This window comes from Pholis gunnellus (genome assembly GCF_910591455.1).
Source record: "Pholis gunnellus genome assembly, chromosome: 3".
Taxonomy (NCBI): domain Eukaryota; kingdom Metazoa; phylum Chordata; class Actinopteri; order Perciformes; family Pholidae; genus Pholis; species Pholis gunnellus.
The window spans coordinates 13809905-13833275 of NC_136529.1; the positions used below are offsets into that span (position 1 = coordinate 13809905).

The following is a 23371-nucleotide window of genomic DNA, read 5'->3' on the forward strand; positions in this document are numbered from 1 at the left end:
AGGCTCAACTAATTCCCATTTTTCATATTTTTCTCTCTTTGTCTCAGTGTTTAATGTTGAAAAAGGATTACCTAATTGATTTAAACAGTGCTCTATCTTCTTATAAATGAAAATATCAATATCCCAGCCTTAGAGACATATAGGGTATTTAACAAGAAAAGAAAGCAATGCAGAAAAAAAAATACTACTTTTGTTTACTAGAGCTCCCATTTTCTGAAACCGTTTTAATTAAGTAGTTCTAAAGGTATTCTTCTTGGTTATTTAGAAGCTGCAGTCAATATTCAAATGACCACTGAGTCAAAGTCCTCTATTTCAGGACTCTTTATTTACATGTAGTTTACTGATATTTGACATTGCAACTTCGGTATTTTGGATTTAGAAAAATATTTACCAAAGTCATTCACAGCCACAGGGTCAGAGGCTGCCCGCAGCTCCTCAACATCAAGACTTAAGGGAAGACTGTGCGGGATGTGTGGACATGCCCCATGTGTTGCCGTTGTCATATGTCCCTCTCATTGAACAATGCCTACATACCAAGGGCGTAGGTTTGGTCTCAGCAGTGGTTAGGGACACTGCCCCCCCCCCCCCGCCATATAAAAAAAACGTAGTTGATATTATGTTGAACAGAACTTTATTAATAAAATATATTAACATTTGTGTAACTTGGAAATGATTTAAACATAATAACAGTAATACGACCTTAGTTTAAATACAAAACAGTATTCTGCAGCAAATAAATAATAATAATAATAAATAATTAAATAAATGAATAAAAAACGTTCTGCTAAAATGCCAATATACAGTAACAGTATATTCTATATCCAAAATATATATAAAAAACGTTTCCCAGTTGTGCAGCCAAAAAAGACAAAAAAAATAAATCTATTCTGCAGCACTTAATAGGCTATAAATAAAGTGTTTTCTTCCTTTATTTATGCAATTAGTTGTAGTGCTGGGCAATGATTAACATTTGTAATCTCGATTAATCGCATGGATGTTTTGCGATTAATCGCATTGTTATGGCAAAGTTCAATAATTAATTCAAAAGTAGTGTATTGCGCACTTTTATTTGAAAAGTACTGCTATATGAACAATAACATTTGGTTTGCACACTTTAAACAAATAAGGTGCTTTTTAACAGCAGTATTCCCTTTACACAGTAGCAGTTATATTTCTTGCACTGTCTGTGCTCAGTGTGCTGACTGTATGTGAAACGTGTTCCACTGCTGTGCAACAGGAATACAATGTTTCAATGTCAGAGCATGTGAATGCAGCTCTACTGTTGATCAATATAATTCTGTAACTCCGAGGTGATGATGGTTACCCAGCGATCAAAGAATAAAGACACTTTACGCACAATTTAGGTGTATTTTCCCTTTAACTCACGAGATGCAGGTAGCATGTTTTATACTTAATGTGAATATAATTCATACTTTGTTGGCATCTTATTCTGAAATCCGGATGTTAGTCTGAAGAAACCGGATGTTGTCTCACGTTAATCTTTCCGCTAACTTTCAAAGTCCTTCGCTCGCTCCCGATCTGTGCCGTTTGAATGCGTTTACCGTGAATTTCAGTATATAGGTGCACTAACATGTAAGTGTCTGCTGAGTTGAGCACGGAAATCTGAGTGTCTGCTGACTTTACCGCAGCGATGTCCAGTAGTCTCCATTCCTCCACCGCTGCCAGCGAGCAACAGACTTTCAAAATAAAAAGAAACGCGCTATAAATAATTGTCGGCGTTAATTAATGAATGCGTTGACGCGATAATAACGCGTTGACTTGCCCAGCACTAATAATAATACGAATGAGTTTGCAAATATATTGTGCAAAATATTTTTTTCTAACAGGCAATTCAAATTAACAAAATATTGGTGGGGACAATTCGTTCCCAAACTTTGGTCGTGACTAGTCCCTATGGACCATATGCAAACCTACGCCCTTGCTACATACCCTAATGGTTTTGTCCACCACCCTTATCCCGTCATTGCTAGTAACATGGAAGACAAACATGAAGACGTGGGAGCGGCAGTAAAACTTTATTTCACACTATGATGATTAAACTGTAAAAAGGAAAACAAAATGCAATTAATCCGCGGTTCACATGTGTGCCGAACCGTGAGAGGTGATCTGTTACACCACTAATGTCCAATTAAGTGAAATTGGACATTTTCCCACGGCACACCTGACAATCTCTCACAGCGGCACAGTGGTTAAAAATCACTGACATAAGGTATCAACCACAAGACATATCAGAAGACGATATTAATGCATCTGCCATTTTTAAAGGGAACCTTAGACACAGAGAAATTAGTATATTATCACCATTGGAGTGCTCGCTCATCGCTTGTGTTTACCATACAGATGAACGTTATGTTGAGCCGTTTATCCATCACGGTATTGGCGTTAGCTAAAGTTAGCTGACTTAATGCTAACAGCTCAGAACCGAAACACTGCTTAAGTTACAATCGCTTAGGTAATAGCTCAATAGGAAAACTCTTAAACGTTCGTCATTGTCGCGGTCTTTGCCATCTAACGTTAATGGAGAGTTTTAACTAATTAAAATGTATAAATCAGCTAGCTAACATTATTATATACAGGGATTCCCAAAGTGTGGTGTGATTTACAGACTCTTTGTTTTGACAAAAACATGACACACAGCTGCCGCAGCCCAGTGCAGGACATCTTCCAAATACAGAAAAATCAGATGATACTCCTTAACTTTAGTCAAAGTTGTTGATTAATAGACGAGTCATCATAAATTGTGTAGCCTGTGGCATGGCAATACAAAACAGCTACATTCTGAACAAACACAGCCGTCAAAACAATTTGTTAAAAAGCACTCTTACAAGTAGCTTTATTTGTCATTAAAATTGAACTATTAACATCTGGCTCTACCAAAGGAAAGTCTTATGGGAGAGAAGGATGGCACCAAAGACAAACGTAAAAGAATTATCACTAAAACCAAAATACTCCATTCACCCAACATAAGGTGACCACACCCAAACTACCATCGCTCAAACTGGTTAATAGACATTTCTCAATAAATACCAGATATTTAAGTTCACACAACCATAAGCCATAGGGGCTTATGGTTGTCCAACATACGTCAGCAGTATTTGTAATTCACTTAAGCTGGGCAGATTACCATTTAAAAACAAATCCAAATACAGATACGATGCAATGTGGGTAGACTGACATCGAAATAAAGCCGTGACTTACCAACGGTACTTTGAATTAGCACAACTTTAATCACCTTTCCTAAGAGAAGTAGAGATATACATTTCCTGGCCAACTCCTGCTGACACACACATGACTCTTGAAGATCCCTTTATGTCTCTTACCTTAGATGCCTTTGTTTCCCTCAAAAAAGAGGAGAAAGACAAAGAGGCCTCCCACACTTCAAGCTTGGCCTTTTCATACCCAAGCACCCACTGGCACCTACTTCCTCATCTGTCCGCTAATTTACTACATCTCCTGGATCCTAAAATCCCACCTACTACAACTGCAACAATGCGTTTGATCATATTGAATCATATTGTCTTAATTAATAACATGATTTATGTACTAAAAGATTGCAGGTGAAATTCACCTTTCTTAGATACATTTTGTTACAATGAGGAAAGAGCATTTGATTTTTAAACACCAGAGCGTGATATATTCAATCGTAAAATGTGAAAATGTGTATTAAATGAAATGGGCATTATAAAATAAATGTATATATATACTAAAATACTGAAGAGTTAATTCCCTCCATTCCTTACTGCATGTCCAAACAAAGTCAAAAGCTGCATGTACTGTATGTAGGCACTAGAGGGAGCCAATGATCTGCTCTTTCTTAAAGTATATTCTAGCTTCATTATGCATGAAAGGCCTATTATACATGATGCTAATGCAGACATATGCAATCACCACATGTTGTTATCATGTTTATTTCACAGCTGGATGAACATCATCTAATAAATTACAATACAACATTTTTGTCAGTTTGGTGGTGCACTTACCTTCGAGTTATTGTACAATATCAATTTATTTTGTATTTTCAACATCATTTTAGTATTTGCCTTATGATGCTTGCATTTCTAGTTTGTCTTTGTATGTATTTCCTGTCTGTCTGTAACTTTGTGTTGTGTTGTGTCTTAACCAGGCTTCTCTTGAGAATGGCATGATGTCTCAATGAGCCTACCTAACCTCTGAATAAAGGTTAAATTTAAGTAAAAAAACAAAAAAAGAAATCACTGAATCTCTGAAGACTGGACAGCTCTTTTTCTGTACCCATCCTCTGTTTACAATAAGTTGTTGTGCTTACACAGAAAAATAGGTCACTTGTCAGTACCTTGCAAAACAACTCATATGAGCCAAAAAGGCCAGAAATGTTGTGGTCATGGTTAAAAATAGGCTCAGGGCAGGTAAGGGAAAGACGGTGGGGAAAGTTAAAAGAGGAGCTGGGATAGAAACCACAGTCTCACGTGTCAGTGTCAGAAAATTCAGGCCCAACTATCCAACAAACTGCCTTGACAGAGAGAAAGAGCTTTTGTGGCTGGACAACAACAAGAGGTTGCTTGTCATGAAACATCTACATTCAGTACTGTGGGTCATTTTAAGCATTTGAACAAATGTTTTTTCTGTCCCTCTGTTTTACTCTTTGACTGTCATTCAAATGGATCTAATTTGAAGCTGTGAGATAAATAAATACTGAAATTTGTAAAGTAAATACCAACACAAGCATAACACATCTATTGCTAATCCAATGAATATTCAATCAAGACTAGCTTTTGAATGGCACACTGTTAAAACTACACGTCTGTCTAGCTCAGTGTCTCAGATTTAATACATCACCTCAGTCGCCTTGACTGAAGTTAGTTTAAACATTAACATGTACGCTACATAGTGTAATATATGTATATATGTATAAAAATAGTTATTGGAAAAAGGTTAACATAAAAAAACACCATATACAGTTATACTTTAAGATTACAAGTATGTGTAAGTTCGATGAAGAATTAAGACTTGTGTTGTTGCCTCAGGTGGCAGCTGTGTTTCCTTGAACTCAAGTACCCCTGTTCAGAGTGACTTTGACGAAGTTTGCCAAAGATAATTCATTTACAACCAGAACAGTGATTTGTCCTGTATCTTGTACCTTCTGCAGCCGGCACACTTGTTGCAAGCTCCTCCGTCAGAGATACGCAGAAAGACTAAAGTGGAGACGAGTATTTTGAGATGGAAAAACCTGAAACAAAATCAGGAGACCCACTAGGATGTCAATCTGCTTCAGACAATGGCAAATGGTGAGTATATATTCCCTTCTTATTGATTAGCAACTTTGCTGTTTTGGTGCAGTGTCACATCTCTCCGTAAGAGCTGTAAAAACCTACTGTACACAACCTTCTCTGCATCAGCCAGCAGACAGTTAGTGACTATCTGCTGAATATAGTGGAGCATTTAGCAGCTAAAGAGACAGATATTTCCTTGTTGGTGGAGACCAGAACCTTTCCGTAATAATGGGATGTACAGTTGATCGATTAACTTAAAAGGTGTGTCATGTCAATGACATATTCACAACTTGTTTCCGCTGCCCCCAAGGGACCAAAAAAAACAGTAAAAGACGGAAACAGATACCGATAAAGCAAATACAATATGTCTATGAAATATGCAAGAAAAAACATATTGAACTAAATGCACTCATCAAGCACCAGACACAGTTATGAGTGTGTGTGTGTGTGTGTGTGTGTGTGTTGTGTGTGCGCTTCACATACTGCATGCATTTGTGGTATTTCACACAGCATGTGTTGAAATCTTTTGTGGTGAATGTAACATAACGTTGTGGTGGAGGGCTGTGAATGCTGGACCTTTCAGGGTGCCTGTGTGAGACAGAGACTGGCGCAGCGGGAGGGAGAGAAAGGATCATCTTGGGTCACCAGCTGTGCCTTTGTGTCAATACAAATCCTATTGTGGCTGAGAGTAATTATTTACCTTAACTTACTTTGAGTTTTATTATATTTTTTCCCTTTGACTTGCATTGAACAAGGTTAGCTTAGGTAAACATAAAAAGGGAAAGTAGGAAGAAAAGCTAGCATTAGTGTCTCCAAAGCTCAAAACACACTTACTACATGATATCTTGTTTGTTTGATTTGTACATTAACGGAAATGACGTGATGGAGCTATATATTTACAAATGAATTGCTCAGTTGGCTCACTTCCATTAAAAAATGAATGGGGTGAACTTTGAGCAAACTTTATAATGTTTACCATCTTCACCATTTTAGTGAAGATGGTAAATTGCGAATTTGCTAATTAGCACAAAGCAAAAAGTAGAGTTAAGTCATTAGTTGTCGTTAGTTTTGCAAAGCACTGGACATTTTTATGACCTGATGATTGGTCAGTAAAGTTATTAGGATTCACCCGCTGGGAACCATTCAATTCATTGTTGAGACATTTCATTGAATACCTGAAATGTCAACCTGCTCGTGGCGTTAGAGGCCATGCCATATAACTGACTGATAAGCCCCCTCAAAAGACCGGGCCCCCTCCGTAGGGTCTGGGAGCTGTTTCTTTAAAAAAAAAAAAAGAAATGGGCTCAAAACCGCCCTGGGCCGGCCCCCTCCTGAAAAGGTCTGGGGGCGACCCAAAGCTGGACCGATCAGTCTTTAAACAAAAAGAAGGAAAAGAAAAAGAAGAAAAAAATACAAACAACAAAAACAATAAATTAAATAACCTAAATAATATCTAACTCGGCTGATCCTACTGTCCTGTTCTGGAGCTCCCTGACGGTGCCCTGGTCGTGGTTTGATACTGCCCTTGACTTTGTTTACGTTAAAAGCACTTTATTTTTCCGGACGTTATTATTTTGTATGTAATTTGCCCTCATTTATGTACTTTCTTATGGTTATTTCTTTCATCTCAAAAGGCTCAGGCACACACACACACACACGCACACACACCGTTCTCCCATACACTGACTATATGATGTTTGCTGGCTTGTATCCCACTGTTCTTGTTGTCCTCTTGTTGTTATGTCTATGTATTATCTCTTGTCTTGCAATAAAAAAGTATTTTTTTTTTTAAAACTACTACGTTTCCATTTTAAAACGCAGAACTTTTGCTACGTTTACACTGGGCATCCATGCTAGGCAGGAGTTTTAGAGCACTGAAAACAGATACGTTTAAAGGTTTAACGAAGCGGGTGTTTGAAGTCATGGTTTGCGGCTTTGATGAGGGCGATGAACACAAAATGGAGGACTTTCCTTATCTTATTAATGTTTCATGTTGTTCATCGGCAGAGCTACGAGTGTGAAAACAAACAACAACGACACTGAGGAAACGAGTGAGAGATGTGTGTTGACCAAATGTATTGACCCATTAATCTGGTAAACTTTGATTTGTAAGTGTTCATTTTGAAGTTGATTTGATGTGTGTGTGAGAGGGAGAGACAGAGCAAGACCTGCAGCCTTGGAACTAAGTCTGAAGATTTTAGATTAAGATCCTAAGTATCAAGCACTACCTTTTATTATTTTTCCATCTGGAGCACAGTGTTGATCATACTGACAGCAGACATAAATACCCACAGAGCCATGCAGCTAGCCGGCTACTGTGCAAATCCCCTCCTCTTTACTGTTGGAGCTCGTGGCCTCCATGAACAGTCTCCGCCTTAAGTTGCTCATTCAAAAACACATAACACCCTGGCCCCTCCTCTCTCACTCTGTCCCTCTGGCTCTTTCTCTCTCCCTCATTGTAATACAAATACTGCTCTCTCAGACCTCTACTCATGGACTCACTCATGTTCAGAGCCGGGAAGAGCACTTGTCCTGGAGAGACTAGGGGATCTAGACTTGTATTTTCTTCAAAAGGCACCAAATGAATCCCACCTAGGGATAAATGGAAACATAACCACAGACTAAAGACAAGAAGCAACCATTCTCAGGTACTCTTAACAATACCTTTCCCTTTAGGTCACAAGCAGGTTTTTCTGTCTTTATTAAATGTGTCCTTTTTATACATTGTGAGTGTACACTATATTGAATAGGAAACAAATGGTATCCTTGCAGAGACAGCTGGGCTTTGTGGGTGCACTTGTGCTTGGCGCCTGTAGCTGTATTATGTAGGCCAAAGGTTACTGGCTATGCTGCAGGGAGAGCAGCTATTTCCCGTGTGCAGTGTGTTTAGTGTGACACATCAGGTTGCTCTGTGATCATTGCTGCTGAAAGCTCGCATTTAAAACAAACACATGACAATGTGTCTTCTGCAAATGTTTTAACAAATAGCATAATAACAGACTCTTTTAAAAGTTACTTATAATCATACTGATATTGTACTACTATGATTGTTTGCAGAAAACAAAAGGTGCATGCATCAATGTTAATTGATAGCAGAATAAAAGCATGGAGGGCTGGTCAAATAATCAAAACAGAAAATAATTTACCAATGAGCCCACGTCTCCCGGGTAACTGGGATGAAAAAAGAAACATGACCAACAACTATTCCTTACGCTGTCAAGATTTGGTGGCAGATTATTGTTGTGTGTCCCATAACCATCATACTACTTCTGAGCAGGTTTTAATATATTCATTGTAGAATATTCAGTAGGGTACTGTTCAATACCCCTCCCTAGACATTTAGACAGCTCTACAAAATTATGTACACAAAGTTGCCTGGGCTTGAAGCCCAGTGCAGGCGGGGACAAAAATGTGTCTGCCTATGATGAGTATGATGGTTTGAAGAGATTAGTCTAGCGACTGTTGAGCTTCCTAGAACCTAGAGCCCTTCCTGCTGCACATATACCCTGCAACTTGCAGCCCTGAATACAAAATACAAAGCAGTTACTTTAGTTAACAGCTCTTCTAAAGCAACTCTTCCTATATATCAGTGATTTAGAGTTAGTCAGTCAAAAGACAAGTTTTGCTGCAATTGTTTTTTATTTAGTCAAAGTGCAACAAGTTTCAACAAGTCTGAAAAAGGCAAAAGAATAAAATGTGTATGCTGATTAAAATCAGTTTACAACAGCTACATTGTTTATTTGTTAACCTGTGTACAGCTTGATATTTGTGCACAAAATAAGATGTTTTCTGACCAAATATGAATGAACAAGGCCCATTGTGAGTGAACATGCTCTTCTTGTGTGTTAAGCAGTACTGTTTCAATAGAGTGTTGTCTTCAAGGACAACAATGACACCATTTACACGACATGAACTGAAAACATGACAGCTATGCCATACGCTATGGCTCAGTTGATTTTTAGAGCAGTGGTACTGTCTTTTGCCTGGTTTCAACCCTATACCGAGGGCATGAATTCCTCTAGGTACACCATCCTTTAAAAGGTCGTAGGGTTGAAGTCCCACTAAAATGTCTTTAAGAAAGACGATGAGTACCTACAACCTCTGTGTATGCGTCGGCATGATGAAGACACACTTGTGTCTTCTTTTAAAGTTTGTTGACTTCAATTTGTGTGCTCCAGTATACTTTGGATCTAAGCTCTGAAGTTTCTCCCGATACGACACTGACCTATTTCTGAGAGCACCGAACAGTCCGACCTGCACATTCTCATCCCTGCTCTTCACATACTAAGGGACCCTTGGCGTCCATTACGGTCACAGTAAACATGTGGTTAACAGTTTGAATTTGAACAAAAACACTTGTTTAGCTAACAAAACCACTTAGTTAGGTTAAGGAAAAACACCACGGTTGGGCTTGAAATAAGTATGTAAAACATAAACAACGTAACATAAGTACTGAAAACACATAACTTCAAATGATCTCTACACTTTGAGACACTAACATTAAATGTTCTGTGTTTGTTTGACCCATCCGCCTCCCCTCTCTTCTGTGTGTTTTTTCTTTGTAGTACACCAACACACACCCTGAGAATGTTCTCTGAGTGTCTGAAAACGACGGACAAAGCGTTGGAATGAAAATGGGCTGGAACATGCCATATATTCCTTGTGAGGTGGTTGAATATAGCATGTTGTACAACGTCTGAAGTCAACAGTGTTTAAAGCTGTTCTAAACATCTAGCCTGGTGAAAAGCCCGTTGTCATAGAGGGGGGTGAGATGTCAAATAAGGCCCACACTGAGGCAATCTGTTTTGGTCTCCATTGTGTTGGTCACTTTTTTTTTACATACAAAAGAATAAAAAAAGACATTTTGGAAAGATTTTATTTTTTTTAAGTAAGCTTCAGAAGGTAGTTAGGAAAGTTACCAAAATTGTCAGATGCAGCCCTAATTTTGACATTGGAAAGGTATGGGGTGAGGGACATTCAGAACCTGTTTAACCATCCAACAAGCACACGGGGACCATATGCATGTTGGAACATGGTGAGGATGCCAGGCAGACCTTGTTGCAGAAGATCATTTGTGTCTATGAAAGTCAGTGAGAGTCTTTAGTAACGTTTCCACAGATGGATGATATGAGAAGGCAAATAGGCCTCCCATTCATTTTCATTCACAGAGTTTACACTCCGCTTTACCACCTGAGCTACGGCTTTCTTAATATGCTCCGATAAGTTTGTGCCAGTTAAAATGTGGTATAGTAATGTGTGTGTAATGTGTGTGTCAGAAACACATGATAAACTTTGATATGTTTTCCATATGACACAACCTCTGGTCTACTGCATATCACCTCTTTTAAACAATATAGTATACACTGTATACACATACATTTACATAGCCATCTCCAGCATCTTTGATCAATTCATGTAACTTGTCAACAGCAACTCAAGTTTCATCAAGGGTTCATTTTCCAGTTTTTTTCAAGTAGTTTGTTGCTTACAAACACAAGCGAAAGATTCTAAATATATGCCTCACTTCTCATCTCTGCACTTGAAGGCTCATCTTTAATTTTGCAGAACTTTTACTTGCAGAGCTTTTTTTAACGTGGTATTTATCCTTTCACTTGAGATCTAAGTACTTCTCCCACCACTGCCAAACATGGGCATCTTCTACAAAACGAGAACCAAGTATACTTATGATGAAATAGGGTTAAAGAGTTGCCATCTGCGGAAAGAATTTGGTCTTAATCTAATGTGTGTTTATGTTATATAACATATTAGATAATTGATAAAATATCAATTTAATAGGCAGCAAAAACCCAGTATAGGTTGGGCTATGCTATGTCCACTGATGCAATGTCATTAGTCAAACTTGTTGTACACAAGCAATCATCCAGTCCTTGTATTTCAATTCAGTATTTATTGATTTGCACTTGACTTTTATAGAGACATTTTATATCTTATTGTATTGTTGGTCATTGCTCCTTTTTCTTAATATTCATATAATATTATTTTACATCCATATTTATCTGTCCAGCTTGTTGTCCTTGTCCCTATTATTTATATTTCTTTGTTAGTAACTTGAGAGAGATGCAAAAAAAATAAATAAATGAGTCAAATCCCTTGCATGTTCACTCATTGGATACTTTTCATAATTCTCCTCTCAATTAATGATCCCGAAAACACTTTAGGAAAGTTGTTTTGAGCATCTACGTGTTTTAAGCTTTTTCACAGTAGTGTAGTAACACACATATTTTCCAGTCCATTTGCTCCAGTCCCACAACAAATCCGAGGCAGCAACACAAAAGGAACATTGATGAAAAATTTGCCCTCATGCCAAGAGGTACTGATTCTGGTGACATATTACAGCAAGACTGCTGGCATTGTGTGGATCGTGAACATTAATAAACAGTGATTAAATCTTGCCCACATCCCCGCTGTGGTTAATGTGTATGTTGACATCTAAACTAAGAATGTGCTCTTTGCTCACAATTTGCTATACTGCAAAATGAAATCCACAAATAACATGAATGATTACTTTGAAAGTGTAGTTTATATCATTGTGTGAACATTGTAATTTTGTCACTGAACGCCACTTCGTTGACCCTCTTGTTTCAGTTCAATTGAGAAGCCTTATGGTCCAGAGGTCAAGTTCATGCTGGATATGGGCACAGCACATCCTGCACCCATCACCCTGACCAGAGGAGAATGGTCAAGCAAAATTGAGTTCCTCTTGGCTGTTGCAGGACAAATCATAGGCCTAGGAAATGTGTGGAGGTTCCCTTACCTGTGCTACAAAAACGGAGGAGGTAAGTTTCATAATAGTCAAAGAAATTTGTTCAAAAGTACACATGCAGAATGTAAAAACAACTCCAACTGGGTTAGCACTTGATGGCAACTAGAAACCAACATTGAATTAGAATTGAAAGCTGCGAGAGCCAGATTTCTTTTAAATCATTATAATGTTTGTCTATGTATTATCAGCCAAATCTAATTTCAGAACTACTATGTAAATATTGCCTTCCAAAACTATAAAGGCTACTCCTTTTCTAAAGAATAACAACACACAAATTATAAATGTTGCTGGTGCTGCCATCTAGTCGTTGCTGCTTTCCCTGCATTCATTCATATCTCAATGTGATTCTTGTGGCTTACCATAAGTGCTCAACCTTTAAAACAACTCATGTGGAGTAACTTTCTGTTTTCTCAAGGGGTGTTCTTCATTCCTTATGTCCTCTTCCTCTTTACCTGCGGCATTCCCCTGTTTCTCCTGGAGACGTCACTCGGCCAGTACACCAAACAGGGAAGTATTACCTGCTGGAGGAAGATTTGTCCCCTTTTTGAAGGTAAAGATCTAGAATCACTTTCAGACTATTAATTAATGTCACATCAAATAAATAATCAAATTAAAACAGGTGTATGTGTTTATGACATGGTCGAAAAATGGCTGCCTGGGCCTTTAAGCAATGAAGAAAACCCCCAAAAAATGAGGTGCAAGCTCTTGTGTTTATTGCAACGTCTCAGTTCTAATCCTTCGCACAACAAATTGTAAAATTCATGCCTCGCATTTTTCTACAGTTGCTGCAGTGAATGTAAGACAAAACATCCCTAGATTAAAAAAATGTGATATTACAGACAACATGTGTATATGTGCTAATCTGAACTATATTCTGCAGGGCAGCAATACTGTATTATATTTTCTCAAATTCTCATGAAAATATATATTTCTTCTTCTTCATAAGAAGGTCAATGGTTGCTGTTGCCGGATATACAACCTATCACTTGTGACTTTCTGCAAATGTTGTTTTGTGTGCTCACACTTTTGCTACAAATCTTGCATGCAGGGATATGTGATGAAAGTGATTTCACCACTTTTCAAACGCAACCTATGTCAGTTTTGTGTTTAGAAAAAACTTGACCACCCACTTTTACACCATCTTTTCTAAGGAACCCAACAAACTGTGTCAGGTTTGGTTGACATGGCTCACATTGGTTAAATATTGCCACCTGTGAGCTATTACATTAGGCTGAAAGGATGTCTATCTTTCTCAAGTCAGCAAACACTCAAGCTCACAAATCTTTAGTAAATCTACAACAGAGAAAATGTTCTCTAAACTGTATTTACTCTACAATAACAGCCTGGTCTTGGGCAGTATCAACATTGTTGTGGGGTGGCTGTAGATCAGTGGTTAGAACAGGTCGATCTTCAACCACAAGGTAGATGGTTAATCCCTCGTTACCACTGTTCATACGTTTACGTGTCCTTGAGCAAGACACACAACCCCAAGTTGCTCCCCTGCTTAATGCTTAGGATAAATACAGTGGTCAGGTTTTATTATGTAACATTGATTTCCTTTAAATGGCATTATTATAATATTTAATTTATCAGTTTTATCAGTATCATGCTATTTGTTTTATTTGAATGTAATTATATATATACATAATTAGATGTGATAATTATATGTTTCTTACTTTTTTATTTAAATACTTTTGTTTCTTTGTTTGTCTGTTTTTGTCAGGCATAGGTTATGGCAGTCTTGTGGTTGTTTTATACTCCAGCATCTATTACATCATCATATTGGCCTGGGCTTTCCTGTATCTCTTCAACTCTTTCGACACTGAACTTCCCTGGGCCAGTTGCAGAAACAACTGGAACACAGGTTTGTCCCAGTATGCAACGTGACTGAAATAAAAATACATGAAAACAAACAAATAATAAGATTATTATGAATCTTTAGTTCAATAATGAATTAATCTGATTTTTTGGCTCATTTGAGGATCTGGAGATCCCCTCCAGACACATCTCCTAGTATTGTCCATTTCAAACAAACCCCCACATATCCAACGAGACTTACTCAAAGGATGATCCAAAAGGTTCAAGATTCCTGGTGTCTACCAATTCAGGTTTAGTCACCCTCCATACAGACCAGGAGGCAACAAGGACTTTGCATTCGCTCAGTAATTAATAGATTAGGCTCTTTGGAAATGACCCCCATTCCATTTATCAAGTTAAATAAGAAAAACGAATTAAATAAAGGCTTTGACAAAGGCAGAATGTTATAATGTGTGTCGTTGTCCTTGAATGCATTGTTTAAAGCATCCTGTATGCCTTTGCAACAGAGACCTGTGTGGAGTTTGATCGAAGAGCTGGTTATTTGAACTGGACTGCTGCTGAAAATGCAACGTCACCAGTGAGAGAGTTTTGGGAGTGAGTATGACAACTAAACCTAAATATGGTACTAAGTTCTGAAAGTGATTTGACTTTCATGAATGATAACAAAAATTTGATTTTCAGGAGAAGAGTTCTGAATCTTACCGGAAGCATCCAGGAGTTAGGCAGCATTCGATGGGAGCTGGCTCTGTGTCTTCTGTTGTCCTGGATCATCTGTTACTTTTGTGTCTGGAAGGGAGTAAAGTCTACTGGGAAGGTAGGACAAGGACTTTAGAATAATTTATGTTGTACCAACTCTTAAACCGTTAAAAGATAATGATTCAGGTCAAAAAACAACAACATTGCACACCTATCACTTTGCCAGGCACACTGCCTGAGACCGTGATGTACTTGTACAAAGGTCATGGTTGATCATACATTTTTCCAAGCACACAAGTATAAAATAAAAGAACATGAGAGGGAAGAAGCCACTACACAGGATATAAACTTAAATTACATTACCTCAAACTGAGGTGTCATGGATCATTTTTATTAGCCATAGAGGCTCTAGTGATGGCTATGTCGGTCTGACTGCTGGTCCCCCACTTTGATCCAGACTGAAATATCTCAACAACTACTGCATTCATTTCTATCAAATTTGGGCAGATATGTATGACTTTGATGATCCTCCGACTTCTAGTGCCGCCAAGAGGTTCAGATTTGTGGTTTGAGTGAAATGTCTCAACAACTACTGTGAAGTCTGACGTTGATTTCCTCCTCAAGATGAACTATAACCACTTTGGTGATTCCATAACTTTTCATCTTTCATAAAAGCTCTGGGCATTTGACTCAAAACACGGTCAAAAATGATATTCAAGACAATGTTGAATGTTGTTTCAGGAGCTCCACAGTACGGTGACCCCGCAACATCCATCCTGGCAACACAGCTATCAAAGTCCACCATTCTGCCACAAAATAACCCTTACTCTTCCACAGGTAGTTTACTTTACCGCCACATTTCCATATCTGATGTTGGCGGTGCTGCTTGTTCGTGGAGTCACGTTGCCAGGGGCCATAGATGGGATCAAGTTCTACCTCTACCCAGATCCATCCCGCCTGTCTGATCCACAGGTGTGAGCACTCTTCACTACTTCTCTGTTTGAATGACATGTGACTCTCCTGAACCCTCGTTAACAAATGCATTTTGTTTGCAGAAGCACTGTTAACGTGTTGTAAATTTCCAAAGACATAAAGCTGAACTATACAGAAATGTGTATACATGTGTTTGGTTTCATCATATAATAGCAGTCAATTAAAAAAAATTAAAAAATGTAGCTCAAATGATGTGCTGGAGCAAGGAAATGCAAAACAATGATATGACATATCTTAAATTGGTTACACTTTAGTGGAACGTTAAGGGGAAGTCAGAGTTCAGGAGATTGAAAGGATTGGTTACCATACTGTAACTTTATTTGCAGATAATTGCTATGGTGATGTCACACAAATCGACCACAGAGTAAAACATTAAAAAGATCTGTATTAGGTGGTTCTGTCTAGTTTTACTGCAGAGTTGCAACACATAGTAAATTTCATATTTCGTATGTAATTTTGTAGATAAAAACATGTCCTTTATTGTCTTGCAGGTGTGGATGGACGCTGGCACACAAATATTTTATTCCTATGCTATTTGCATTGGGTGTCTAACTGCACTTGGCAGTTATAACAAGTACAACAACAACTGTTACAAGTAAGTTCGATTTAAAATGTAGAATGTGTTTTTTAGTTTGGGTTACGTAGATTCACAGAAACAAACAAGAGCTTTTGAACCGTGAGCTAGAACATCTTCAATGCCCATTTTAGGCAAAATTAATTTGAAGAAGCTTATACCAAGAATAGTTTACTCACAAAGGATTTCTTGTGTATTCAGGAGTCTTGCCATGAATATAAAAAGCCTTCTTTGGGCATTTAAGGATGTGAGTCCTTAGAACAATGTAAAAGTGTCATAGATCTAATTCAAAATAAAGGGAGTATAAAATGTATTTGTGTCTTTTTTGTTTTTAGGGACTGTGTGTACTTGTGCCTTCTGAACAGTGGGACAAGTTTTGTTGCAGGCTTTGCCATTTTCTCTGTACTTGGATTCATGGCATATGAGCAGAACACAGACATATCAAAAGTGGCAGAGTCGGGTAAGAATGTAGAAAATGTTATTAATAAATAAATCAAGGAATGAATGAGAATTGTACGTTTCAGGTCAACAATAGCACAAAAATGCATTTCATTGCCATACAAGTGAGATATTTTGACTCAACAGCATTCAAATTTGCCCAATATTCTATTTTGACCATCCCATTGTGACTGCAGGTCCCGGCTTGGCGTTCATTGCCTATCCTCGAGCAGTTGCCATGATGCCTTTTCCCCAAATCTGGGCGATATTCTTCTTCGTTATGATCATCCTGCTGGGACTGGACAGTGAGGTAAGCTGTCTCTCTTTAATTAACCACTGAGAGAACCAGAAACAGCTGTTTTATTTCCCTCTTGACTAAAGTTTTCATTGGAGGATAGTATATTTTTAATGATCATAAAATAACATTATGAAATGCAGATTATCTGTTCACGATGACCTGGATAGATTTGCTTCCCTTTACTATATGCATACATTGCATAACAGTCTTCATGAACATGTGGGAGGTTTGGCTTCATGATCTTTGGCTTTTGGTTGGAGGTCTGTGGGTGTCTCACAGTTAGAAAGAGATCAATGTATTACCTCTAGATGTGTTTTGGTCTTGTTTCTTTGTCTGTTTGCATATAGCCAACAGATTTACAACACTGTGAGAAAATGTATTAACATCATTACCATTGACTGCAGCAATTACTAATGTGAGAACAAATCGTACACATGTATCCCATGATTTGGTCTTAATCTTTAGAATAAAAAACAACTAGATTAGAGGATTGTGCAGCCTTGGCAGAGGTATTCACTCTCTGAGTACTTATGAAATTATTATGAAATGATCTCTGCAAAGTTTGTATGTTTGTGTGCAGCATATGTGGAGTTGTGTAACTGGGAACTCTGTTTCAGTTTGTAGGTCTGGAAGCCCTCGTAACATCAATTTCAGACACGAATCCTTCCTTCTTCCATGTTGGCCATCGACGTAAACTTCTTCTACTTGCTATCAGTGTTGTCTGCTTCTTCATTGGACTTGTGATGGTTACAGATGTAATATCATATTAAAATGTCACGTCACTTCTATTACAATAACCTTGCTTTGTTAATAAGAGAACAGCTAACGGATGTCTCTCACACAGGGTGGACTGTACATCTTCCAGTTGTTTGACTACTATGCCTGTAGTGGGATGACTCTACTTCTCTTTGCCATACTGCAGTCTGGTTGTGTTGGATGGATATACGGTGAGTTAATAAACAAGAGGAATGCGCATGGTTTCTTCACTGTGATGATGAATTCATTCACCACTGCTTTTCCATCTACTTACAGGTGCAGACCGGTTTTATGATAACATAGAGGACATGATTGGATACAAGCCTTTACCCCTGCTTAAATATTGTTTGAAATACGTCACTCCAGTAATATGCATGGTGAGTTGCAGAAAGAGTTCAATCAGTCACTTTTTATGTCCCTTCGCTAAGTCCCGCCCCTTGAACGCATACTGTCTAAGCATAGCGCAGCATCGGCCGGCTCCTTTTTTAAAGGTTCTCTATAATAAGAAAAAAAAAACTTTTTGAAAAGTAAAGATATATTGGAGTAATGTCTACCTGAGCAGAGAATAAAGTTGCCCTCCCTCTGTGTGTGTTGTAATCAGAGCATTGCTGTGCTTTGTTGACATAGCTGGGCCGGGCTGTTTTTTTAGCGCATGTTAGTGCATGTTAGTGCATGTTAGTGCATGCTCTTCACTGCCTTCACACTGTGGTTCCAGCTGATAACGCCATATTGACCGAGGGCGTTGTTGCGGAAGCGTGGTGCCCACCATCCGGTCTCCCCTCAGGTTAACAGTGTTAGCTCTGTCAGCACTGTTACCCATGTTTAGCAATGTTAGAGCTGTTAACACCATTAGCTGCAAAACCACCAGCTCATCCGTTGCCATGTTGAGAGCCGTGTGGGGGCAATAGATATGCTCTGAATTTAACTTTGTACACCTTTAAAGAGGTTTTGATTACCAAGTTACTCATATAAATTACATGTTGATTTATTTATTTTTAAATTCCACCTTTACTTTATCGTAGGGTTGATTTAGGGAACATTTCTGACATTTTGTACATTATCTAACCAATACTTTAATTGCTTTCTCTGTGACTATTTTCAGGGAACGTTTGTTTTCTCCTTAATCAAATACACTCCTCTGAAGTTCAACAACATAATTGAGTACCCGTGGTGGGGTTATGCTCTTGGCTGGTGGTTCACTCTCTCCTCTACACTCATTGTTCCTCTATTCATGTTGTACAAATTGAGCACCACTCCCGGTACACTGCGACAGGTAAGCTGTTTGTACATCTAAATGGGTCAACACGTCTCCAAAAAGCTATGTAGTTATGGGTTTTATGTTTTTTATTAAAAGCTATATTCTCCTTTGTTAGAGGATCTCAATCTTATGCACTCCAGCTGAAGACCTTTCTTTCAACAAATCAGACAAGAAAGGACTTGAAATGCTCGACTTGATCTCATCTCCTGACAGCATGGTGTCCTATTGACGACAACAAACTGGAGCAGCTTCACATTTACTGAACACCATGAGGCATAAGGAGAAGCACGCCCTCAATACAGTCCTCCTACTCAATTTAAGGAAAGGTTCCAAATCTTTTTGGACCTCTTAAACAAAGCAATGTCTATTTGTTGCTGTCATCCACATTTAATGGTTGCAAATAAATGCAGCTGTCACTTGAACTCTTATCGCTGACAGCACTGACAGCTAGCGAGTAGGGCTGCAACTATTGATTACTTTCATTATCAGTTGATCTATTGATTTCTAATACTTATTTTCAAATACCAGTAAATAGTGACAAATGCACATTCCAATTTCCCAGAGCCATGAGTTCAGATGTTCTAAAGACAATAAATTAACTTTAATATAAAATGTCTAAAAAACCGTTCACAATCCTCACATTGGTGATGGATTAGTATTCTTTTGATCAATAGATTCATCTCCTAGTTGTTTCAGATCTATTAGCAAGTGAACCTTAAAAGTTATCGGTCATGGATGAACAACCATGCTCAAATTCATATTGATATTTTAAATAGTTATTTCTGTAAAGAAATATTGTTTTGTTTTGTTTAACCAGGTTGTATAACTATCTGGAGTAAAATAACATTGATAAACCCTTGCCAAATAAGCCATATAGATTGAACACTTGAGTCACTTTTAGGTCGCTGTGAGTGACGGAAATTTAATTTCAAATTGTCAATATAACTAAAACAGTGACATTAAAGAAGAAAGGTTATCCAGCAGTAAGGGTGGGATTCAAACCTTGCCTGCACCTTAGCCATCTGAGCCACCGGGCTGTCCCAACATTAAAGTGTTTCTGACCTGTGCCAAGTACTGCTAAAAACTAAGAACTACTTAAAATGTGTGTACTGCTCACACAGATAGGAAACAGCTCAGCATTTACAAGTTTGTGTTTGGCGTTAAAACTAAACATCAGCGAGTTGAATTGCGGTGATGGCGTCCATCACCGCAATTCAACTCGCTGATCATTTAGTTTTAGTGCTTCACCAAATACAAAAAACAGAAACACAGAGCAAACCTGTTGGTTGTAACAGTTCGAATCATAAAGGGTATATTTTTACCAGAGTTATATTTTTTACCGTAGTCTTAACTCTAAGCTTGTTTATTATAGTTTTTATACAAAAGGTGCAGGTCGATATTCATGTCATGTTCTATTGTTTTTTGTATCATATATCATTTTTCACATTTCACGATCAATCGATCAATTTTTCTTTTTTTTTTAAGAAAATGTTTTCAGAAGATATCTGTGGAACAAATTCAATGAATTACAACCCTCTGACATAATCCACGACAAAATACATTTCCCTCTAAACGTATTTCACAATATAGTTTTATTGGATAGAGAGAGCTGATGGATTTACGTTTAAATTGAGAATGTTACATTTTATAATACCTATTGTTATCAGTAAATATGTTCTGATCAACCAGTTTGCTATTATTTAATTAATGAAAATGTTCATGTGATTGAAAGAATCATAGGACTGGTGCATAACACTTTAATCTTCATGGTTTGATTCTTATTAAACAATGTGCCATTTATAAATATTATACATGCATATAGCCATCTGGTATTCATGTGATAAATTACTAATAGGCCTCAGTAAGCTGGTGGCTCATCAGTATTGATTATTTCCTTATTTTCATCTCATTATTTTGTCAAACTGACCTAAGAATCAGAATCAGATTTAATAAAATAAAGGTCATTAATTTAGAAACATTCTGTAATGATCAGTTACCAGTTTTTTGTCGAATGAACGTTTTTTTGACCATTGTTAAGACATGAAAACCATGAAAATCTGTAAATTCAGTTTTAATAAAATGTTAACAATTCATATTTGAAATAAGTCACAATAATTTGTTTTGTGAGTACACTACAGAAACAGGTTCTTGTCTGGGTGGTGTAGTTTTTAGAGCCCAATAAAGGAGTCATAATTCATAATTTCTTGTGTCTTTGAATGCACCCACACAAGGACATTTGCAAATAATGTCCTACTAAGCTACAATACATCAATAGCTTTCATAGGTTCTGTGGCTCGGATCACATGACTTCCCTCAACGGATGGAGCTGCATGGACAAAAAGTCCTTAAAGAGCTCAGAAAAATGAACATTTGAACAACTACAATTATATGACAACCAAGCAAACTCCATCTGTTGATGAAGATCATGTGATTTAACCAAAAGCTCCGGACCAAACAGATCTTGTAGTAGATTGTTTTTTTTCAACTGCTGTTTCCAAGTTTAAGAATTACTTTTGATTCTCAAATGAATTAGTAATTACCCAAATTAGAGCATAAATATTAAAGCTGCTATTAACAATATTTTTATAATAAAAATGTGTGAAATTACTGAATGAAACAATGTGAAAAGGGTGGCGTGTAGAAATAGATCTACAAAGACTCACCAGAATCTGCATCTCCCCTCGCTTCTTTATAGTGAGTTTAAGCTCAAAACTTCACCGTTCTGGTTCAAAAAGCTCTAAAATCCACAGTACCTGCTCAGCTGACAGACAGTTAGCAACTAGCTGGTGAACATCATGGAGCATTTAGCTGTTAAATAGCCAGTCATTTCTGTAATGATAATGTTGCTTGATAACTGCTGGATGTGTAAGCAAGCAACTGTTTTCTATGTTCACCATATCAACTGAAAAGTGATGATATGTCAATATTGTGTTCACAACTTGTTTTTACTGCCCCCATGTGGCCTGAAAAAACAGTTATGTGGTAAATCAATGTAATGTATAGCTACCATGCATGATGGGCTCAACCTGAGTGTAAACATAACCTGTCAGTATAAATGAGTAGCTGATTCTGCAAAGCCACAAATGGTAGGACTATACCTATATCTGGTTATCTCCTAAAATACCATGCAGAAAAAATGTTCTCGTTCTTGTTTTCGGAGAATTAAATGTAATGTAAAAGAGTTAAAGACTCTTTGAGGAGGAAATATTTGTAAAATTAAGTTTAAATAATTAAGAAATTAAATTAAAATAACAATTTAAAAATGTTGGTAATGATGGTGCTGAAGGGTGGAGCTATCCTGATACACAAAATCAATTTTGTCAAATCGTGTACAACATTTTAAACATATTTCTTTATGATAGTTTTACCATTTAACTATTTGTATGACAATACAGCTAGTGTCAAAAGCAAACGATAAAAATGTTACCACACTGTCGAAATATTGACCTATAACTTGAAGAATGACATATTTCTTTAAATGCAACTCTTGGATTTATTATATGCTTTTAAAGTGCAAAAAAATATAAAAAAATATATATAAAGAACACATGAACAAAGGTACCTTATGCATTTTTTTGTCTGAAAATATTTCTTTTGCATAAATGCCATTTTAATACATTGATAAAATTTAGCTTTACAAGGTGAAGATCAATCGAATACATGTAAACATTTTGTACGACATAACAGTTCAAATTCAATCTCACATTGGCAGTGCTGCAGTTTGACCAGCTGCATATTATCCTGCTTGTGTATGTCCATTTTTTCCAATTTATTCCTGTCAAGTTATCAAAAATGAATGTAGCACTAAGAGGCTGGGAATTTTTTTTGTAATTGACAAAGAGGGATAAATATTCTGTATACGCTTAAATGCAATTTATAATTGCTAGAACAAAAAGTACTTCATGCTCATTTCCACTGTACAAAATGTTTGAATGTTTAGAGCCAGCAGTACTTGAAAACATAAAGCAATAGGCTGTTTAAAAACCTTGCTAACGTACAACAATATATATTAACACACTGTTGATTTTTTTACATAAAATATTTAAGACAGCTAAGGTTTTCATTCTGAACCAACCAATGTTTATATAACATTTTAAGATTATTGTCAAGACCGTATCTAGACATTTCATGAAAAGATAACAGTGTTGGTTTGACAGTCACCAATGTGCAACATTGTCTACTATCTAACATTCACACATTTAAAATAAAAAATAAAAAAAATGAAATAGATGCAGTGAAATAAAGAGACACCAGGTCTGGGACTGAGGCAAAAACACCTACACAGATGTAAAATGTCGTTGATCACATTACCAGACTTGAAATTTCTGAAAGATTAGACTGGGGTTCTGACGGTTTTAAAGCTTAATTGTGGTTTCTGTGTCCCTCTCCCACTTGCACTCACAGGGTGCACCTGTCCTGTCAAATACAGAGGTGGGAATAGAGGTGATGTTATGATCAAATGCCTCCTTTTGTAAGAGGTTATCAT

At 37.3% G+C, this 23371-nt stretch overlaps 1 protein-coding gene across 2 annotated transcripts; it reads left to right on the forward strand.

The window, feature by feature from the left end:
- Positions 1–7793: 7793 nt before the first annotated feature.
- Positions 7794–20075, forward strand: slc6a22.1 (solute carrier family 6 member 22, tandem duplicate 1). 2 transcript variants are annotated; one of them, XM_079186211.1, is made up of 15 exons: positions 7794–7918; positions 11877–12067; positions 12470–12604; positions 13778–13918; positions 14379–14466; positions 14554–14686; positions 15406–15540; positions 16053–16156; positions 16471–16595; positions 16771–16883; positions 17489–17626; positions 17716–17818; positions 17904–18004; positions 18730–18900; positions 19001–20075. In XM_079186211.1, exons 2-15 carry the CDS (start codon positions 11914–11916, stop codon positions 19112–19114), a joined length of 1755 nt encoding a protein of 584 aa, XP_079042337.1. In that variant the 5' UTR covers positions 7794–7918; positions 11877–11913; the 3' UTR covers positions 19115–20075. The 2 variants fall into 2 exon arrangements, 1 of the variants encoding a protein (XP_079042337.1); XR_013767699.1 differs by lacking the exon at positions 17904–18004 and having other exon boundaries at positions 19001–19135.
- The last annotated feature ends 3296 nt before the right edge of the window (positions 20076–23371 follow it).